This window comes from Solanum pennellii, chromosome 11 (genome assembly GCF_001406875.1).
Source record: "Solanum pennellii chromosome 11, SPENNV200".
Classification (NCBI taxonomy): Eukaryota; Viridiplantae; Streptophyta; class Magnoliopsida; order Solanales; family Solanaceae; genus Solanum; species Solanum pennellii.
The window spans coordinates 15,791,520-15,799,396 of NC_028647.1; the positions used below are offsets into that span (position 1 = coordinate 15,791,520).

Consider the following 7,877-nt stretch of genomic DNA (forward strand, 5'->3'; position numbering starts at 1 on the left):
AATAATAATAATAATAATAATAATAATAATAATACCAATAATAATAATAATAATAACAATAGTAACAATAATAATAATAATAATAATAATAACAATAATAATAATAACAATAATAATAATAAAAATAATAATAATAATAATAAAAATAATAATAATAATAACAACATAATAATAATAATAATAATAATATTAAAATTAATAATAGTAATAATAATAATAATAGTAACAATAATAATAATAATAGTAATAATAATAATAACAATAATAATAATAATAATAACAATAATTATAATAATAATAATAACAACAATCATAATAATAATAATAATAATAATAATAATAATTATCACAATAATAATAATAATAATAATAATTATATTAATAATAATAATAATAATAAATAATAATAATAATATTAATAATAATAATAATAATAGCAATAATAATAATAATAGTAATAATAATAATAATAATAATAAATATAATAATAATAATAATAGTAATAATAATAAAAGTAATAATAATAATAATAATAAAAATAAAAATAATAATAATAAATATAATAATAATAGTAGTAGTACTAATAATAATAATAATAATAATAATAGTAATAATAATAATAATAATAATAGTAGTAATACTAATAATAGCAATAATAGTAATAATAGCAATAATAGTAATAATAGTAATAATAGTAATAATAATACTAATAATATAATAATAAATAATAATGAACTTCTTCTCTCCAAATGCTCTCGGCGTACGTTAGCTAAACGTGAGCTGGAAGGTGAAAATGGCGAGGGGAAGAGGAAGAGGACGAGGAAGAGGTCGGAAAACTCCAATAATGAACGTTGGTAGCTCAGTAGGAAATTGTGTGGAAGCAATAGGGATAAGAGAGCAGGAACAAGATCAAAAAGGGACAGAAAGTTTTGAAGAAGGGGTAGCTAGAAGCACTAAAGTATCAAGGAGATTGAGTTTAAATTCACCATCAGCTAATGAAGAAGTGCATGAGAACTCAGATCTGGAAAGTTTAGTTGGTGAAAACTGTTAGGTTTTATTTGACCTAAATTTCTTACCATTAATAGGTTTTCCTTTTAGGAAAAGGTTTTGGGTTGACTAATCCTTTTTCTGGTAGGAAAAGGTTTAGGACTCTATAAATAGAGGCATGTTCCTTCTAACTTAATCAGCATTCACAATGTAGTCTTAAGGGATTTGAGAGTTTTGGTTAGGGGGAGAATTTATGGGTCACAAGCTTGATACGTTATCACTTGTGTGAACCTCCCATGTATTCCGGGTTAATTGGTTGAGGTTGTTTCTCTCTGTATTTTGTACTCTCATATTTATAGTGGATTTCTCATCTCCTTTATGGACGTGGGTCGATTGACCGAACCACGTCAAATCATTGTGTCTTTTGGTATATTTCTCGTTGTCTTCTTACTCGTGGTCTTTCGAGGTTTGCTTTGCTAGATTCCGCATATACATCTGCTTATTTCGGTCCTAACAAGTGGTATCAGAGCCAGATTCAATGACGGAGTCAGGTTCAGTGGTTCGATAATCAATTATTGAACCAGGTTAGAAGGAGGTTTTCATTTTGGCGGGTGTAGTTCTAGCCGCAACCTTTTTGACAGTATTGAAGATTTTGTTGGAGAAATTGTTTCAGAGAGGTTCTCTGTGTTGAGACATAGATTTTGCAAAGGAGATTATGGAGAGGAGAAGCAAGTTGTTGAAGATTAAGTAAAGAAGGTGGACAAATTTATTTTGTCAGAAATTCAGGCCAAGGGGGAGATTTGTTAGGTCACTTCCACGGCGGTGAGGTATATTTATATTAATAAATCAGAGTATTTTTGGTTTCAGAAAATAAATAGGAAAACCTAAAATAGAGAATAAATAGGAAAGCCTAAAATAGAGAATAAATAGGAAAACCTAAAATAGAGAATAAATAGGAAAATTGAAAATTAATCAGGCTCCACTACCTAATAATTCTCCCACTTAGAGACTGACTCAGTCATCCAAAAATTACATTCTCAAAAAAAATCTCTTCATCATCAACATCTTTACCGCACCGCAACATCTGTAGCAACAACTACAGAAGACCAATCGAGGTTTTACATAACCTCAGTTTCCCAACATCAACACATTCCGCGTTTACACCTGCTTATTTCCGGTCCTAACAAGTGGTATCAGAGCCAGATTCAATGACGGAGTCAGGTTCAGTGGTTCGATAATCAATTATTGAACCAGGTTAGAAGGAGGTTTTCATCTTGGCGGGTGTAGTTCTAGCCGCAACCTTTTGACAGTATTGAAGATTTTGTTGGAGAAATTGTTTCAGAGAGGTTCTCTGTGTTGAGTCATAGATTTTGCAAAGGAGATTATGGAGAGGAGAAGCAAGTTGTTGAAGATTAAGTAAAGAAGGTGGAAAAATTTATTTTGTTAGAAATTCAGGCCAAGGGGAGATTTGTTAGGTTTTATTTGACCTGAATTTCTTACCATAAATAGGTTTTCCTTTTAGGAAAAGGTTTTGGGTTGACTAATCCTTTTTCTGGTAGGAAAAGGTTTAGGACTCTATAAATAGAGGCATATTCCTTCTAACTTAATCAGCATTCACAATGTAGTCTTAAGGGATTTGAGAGTTTTGGTTAGGGGGAGAATTTATGGGTCACAAGCTTGATACGTTATCACTTGTGTGAACCTCCCATGTATTCCGAGTGAATTGGTTGAGGTTATTTCTCTCTGTATTTTATATTCTCATATTTATAGTGGATTGCTCATCTCCTTTGTGGACGTAGGTCGATTGACCGAACCACGTTAAATCATTGTGTCTTTTGGTATATTTCTCGTTGTCTTATTACTCGTGGTCTTTCGAGGTTTGCTTTGCTAGCTTCCGCATATACATCTGCTTATTTAGGTCCTAACAAAAACAAGTTTGATGGCAATGGAACAGTAACTAGGAAATCAGAGGAAAAGCTAAATAGCGAAGATGGAGATAGCAATGCTGGTAATGGAAAGGAACAAAATAAGGAGTCTAAGGAGCCATGGGTTAATATGTTTAAGAACAATCGTGTAGCTAGCAATGGAATGCAGTTATCTTATTTTCCTCCACAAATAGTGAATGGACAAACGATGGTGCAGCTAGAAGGGAAAGAGGTACAAGAAGAAGAACAGAATGGAAATGTGCTCTCATTGCATATGTGATTGGAGAATGTCCTGGGTACAATACAATGAAGAGATACATACTGATGAACTGGTCAAAAGTGAATAAACCTGATGTTTTTCTTCATGAAGATGGATACTATATAATCAAGTTTCAGAAGATTAGTGATATGAACGAAATATTGTTCTCTGGGCCATATACTATCAATAATCGACCAAACATTCTGAAGCAATGGTGTCCTGAGTTTGATTTTGGTAGTGAGTTTTTAACAGAAATCCCTTTGTGGGTGAACTTTCCGAAATTGCCACTTAATTGTTGGGGTGTGGGATCTTTGAGTAGAATTGCTAGTGCTATTGGAGTTCCTCTTTTTGCTGATGAGTGCACCACAAAGCAAACAAGAATCTCATATGCAAGAATGCTTGTTGAAGTCAATGTTACAAAAGTTATACCTCAGTAGATAGCAGTAATGGATCCAAATGGGAGAAAACATTTATGCAGGAAATAGTGTTAGAATGGAGGCCTCAATATTGTGATAAGTGCCAGAAGATTGGTCATCTATGTCAAGTGGAACCAGAAGCAAAGGAAGAAATGCCAAAGAGAAGAAGGCCATGGAAAAAAGTAACTCAAACATGGCAATACAAAGGACCAATATCATAGCAGACTGAGCAGGAGAAGTTACCTGAACAAGCAAAAAAGAACAATCTTAGTCCACAGAAGAGTAAGCAGGAGGCAGAATAGGAGATAGAAAATAAGCAAGATCAGCAAACACCAAGGAATATTGGTGAGCACTCTAATATTGCAGATAATCAGCTGGAATTTAGTTTGGCTAACTTTCCTGTATTGAAAGCTATACCAATTAGGATTGGGTTTGAGAGCCTCATGCATAGTAAAATAGCTTCACTATCTATTGATAGAGGTGGAGCATCAAAAACTTGTTAATGAAGTGGTTTTTCTGGAATGTGAGGGGTATGAATAAGAGGTATAAGCAGAAGGAGATTAAGCTGCTTTTGCAAAATAATAAAGTCACTTTGGCAGGTGTTAATTGAAACAAGATTTAAGGAAAATAATGTGAAAACAATTCTTAAAGGAATAGCACCAGGTTGGAGGATTCTACACAATTATACTGATAGTTCTAATGGTAGGATTTGGGTAGTATGGGATGATAATTGGTATGACATCAAGTTGATTAATAACTCAGCTCAAATCATGCATTGCCAGGTTAAGAAAGAATTAAGGATCATCAGATTATATTGACTGTGGTGTATGGATTTAATACAATTGAACAGAGGAAAAGTTTGTGGCAAGAAATGAATATAATGTCAAAAGGGATCTCTCAACCATGGCTTATAGTAGGGGATTTTAATGTTATTCTTTCAACTATAGACAGGTTAGCTGGAGTTCCTGTTACTATTAATGAGATCAAAGACTTTGCTGAGTGTGTGAGGGATATTGGTGTCAATGAATTGCAATGGAAAGGTAACTACTATACTTGGACTAACAAGCAGTGTGGGAGGGATAGAATTGCAAGTAGAATTGATAGAGCTTTTGGGAATGATGAATGGATGGAAAAATATGGGCATGTTAATGTAGAATATGGGAATCCAAGCATATCTGATCATAGTTCTATGCAGATTTTACTACAAAATACTCAGCATCATGGGAAAGTTAGTTTTAAATTTTTCAAATGTGTGGACTGAGCATGAGTCTTTCATGGATATGGTGGAGTCTATATGGAAAAAAGACTATGGCAAAAGTATAATGAAGAAGGTTTGGTGTAAGTTGATGGATCTTCAACATGTATTGAAACAGTTGAATAGAAAGGAATTTAAATATATTGGGAAACAGATTGAGATGGCTAGACTGGAGATTGCAAAAGTTCAAGATCAGCTATGTAAGCAAGCAGCTGATGATTTAATTGTGCAGGAAAAAGAGTTACTGATTAAACTTGAAAAATGGTCAATGATAGAAGAAAGTGCTTTGAGGCAGAAGGCAAGGATAAAATGGATTCAATTGGGAGATGCAAACAATAAGTTTTTCAGCTCAGTTATAAAGGAGAGAACTCAAAAGAAACAAATAAGGAATATTTTGTCATTGAATGGCAAGATGTTATATAAACCACATGAGATTCAAGATGAGTTTGTGATGTTTTATAAGAGTCTTATGGGAACTTCAGCAGGTAATCTACCAGCCATAAGTACTCAGGTGATGAAAAGAGGACCTACTTTAACAAAACAACAAAGGTTACAATTGTGTGCTGCAATAATAGAACAAGATATTTATGCAGGATTGCAGTCCATAGGGAATGATAAGGCACCAGGTGTAGATGGATATAATGCTTTCTTTTTTAAGCATACTTGGCAGATCATAAAATGTGATATTATTGAGGTTGTTCAGAGTTTCTTCACAACAGGGAAACTATATAAGTCATTCAATTGCACTTTAGTTTCTCTCATTCCAAAAGTTCAGAATCCTAAAACTGTGAAAGAGTATAGACCAATTGCCTATTGTACTGTGGTATATAAAATCATCTCCAAAGTGTTAACAAATAGGTTGCATGATGTTATACATACTGTCATTTGTGATAGCCAGGCAGGATTTATTCCAGGAAGGAAAATCTTTGATAATATATTACTTGCTCATGAATTGGTTAAAGCCTATACTAGGAAACATATTTCTCCTAGAAGCATGCTGAAGATTGACTTGCAGAAAGCTTATGATTCAGTTGAATGGGCATTCTTGGAACAAGTAATGTTTGGTCTAGGATTTCCTGAGATGTTTGTGCAATGGATAATGAAGTGTGTAAGGACATTCCATAATGGTTAATGGGCAGAGAACTCAAAGTTTTGATGCAGCTAAAGGGCTCAGACAAGGAGATCCAATGTCTCCTTTGTTGTTTGCTATAGCTATGGAGTATCTTAGTAGACTTCTTAAGGGCCTTAAGGATGATAAAGCTTTTAAGTATCATCCTAAATGCTCTAAACTTGATATCACTCACTTGTGTTTTGCTGATGATCTGTTACTTTTTTCTAGAGGAGATCTTGCGTCTGTTAAGGCTATTCAAAGGTGTTTTTCACAGTTTTCTAAAGCTTTAGGATTACAAGCAAACCTCAATAAAAGCTCAATATATTGTGGTGGTGTTAGGATGGAAGTAAGGCAGCAGATTGTGCATCAGCTAGGCTACAACATGGAGGAACTTCCTTTTAAATATTTGGGAGTGTCATTATCAACCAAGAAAATGTCAGTTATTCAATGGTATCCTCTCATTGATAAAATTCTGGCAAGAATCAACTCATGGACAGCAAGGAAACTATCTTATGCAGGAAGAACTCAGCTAGTGCAGACAGTGTTATTTGGTGTACAATCTTACTGGGCACAATTGTTCATTTTTCCAATTAAGATAATCGAGTTGATTGAGAGTTTGTGTAGAAGTTATTTGTGGTCAGGTGTTGGACATATTACTAAGAAGGCTTTAATAGCATGGGAGAAAGTATGTTGTCCTAAAAATGAAGGTGGTATGGGATTGATAAATATGCAAGTGTGGAATAGAGCTGTTGTGGCCAAACTATGTTGGGATTTAGCAAATAAAGAAGATAAGCTATGGATCAAATGGATACATGCATACTACTTAAAAGGGTAGAATGAGTGGCACAAGAGAGATCAAGCAAGATGAATGATCAGGAAAGTAATGAGTTTTAAACATACAATTGATTAAGTTCAACAAATGCAAGGAAAAAGGATGATCAAACAAATCTATGATTATCTGATAGGGGAGAAGCTCAGACCTGAATGGAGGTGTCTCATGTTTCAGCAAGGCCAAAAGCTTACTTCACTCTGTGGATCATGTTGAATAGAAAGCTAGCAACAGTTGATAGGCTTGCTAAATGGGGAATGTTACATAATAAAGCGTGTGTCTTATGCAAAAGTGCTGATGAGAGCATAGAACACATATTTATCGAATGTCACTATGCTAGGAAGGTTTGGGAGAGGTTATTATACTGGATTGATAATCACAGTAGATGTCCAATGACATGGAGTCAGTTTATACAATGGAGTATTCAACATGGGAAGGGGAAGACTACAAGTGCACAACTGTTCAAGAGTACACTAGCTGAAGGAGTTTATGAATTGTGGAATGAGAGAAACAAGAGACTTTTTGAAGACAAGAGTAGCTTGGAAGATAAAGTAGTCAAGGAGATAGCCTATGTGACTATTGCTAGAGCTTCTAATAGTATTAAAAGTGTTATTAATCAAAGGAAGCTTTGAGTGATAGTTATTACAGTAAATGTTAGAGTGATGTTTGTTTGAGGTAAAAGCATGTTGTGTTAGCTGCTTGTTTTGTAATGTTTTGATTCAGTAATTAATAAAAAGTTAGTTACCAAAAAAAAATACTACTAATAATAATAATACTAATAATAATAATAATAATAATAATAATATAATAATAATAATAATAATAATAATAATAATATAATAATAATAATAATAATAATTATAACAATAATAATACAATAATAATAATAATACTAATAATAATAATAATAACCATAATAATAATAATAATAATAATAATAGTAATAATAATAATAGTAATAATAATAAAAGAAATAATAATAATAATAGTAATAATAGTAATAATAGTAATAGTAATAGTAATAATAATTTTTAATAATAATAATAATAATAATAATGATAATAATAATGATAATAATAATAATGATAATAATAA

General features: G+C 32.5%; 1 protein-coding gene across 1 annotated transcript; it reads left to right on the plus strand.

Moving 5' to 3' along the window:
* Nucleotides 1-6,937: 6,937 nt before the first annotated feature.
* LOC107003703 lies at nt 6,938-7,414 on the plus strand. The gene has a single exon (XM_015202009.1). The coding sequence runs from the start codon at nt 6,938-6,940 to the stop codon at nt 7,412-7,414; it is 477 nt and encodes a 158-aa protein (XP_015057495.1).
* The last annotated feature ends 463 nt before the right edge of the window (nt 7,415-7,877 follow it).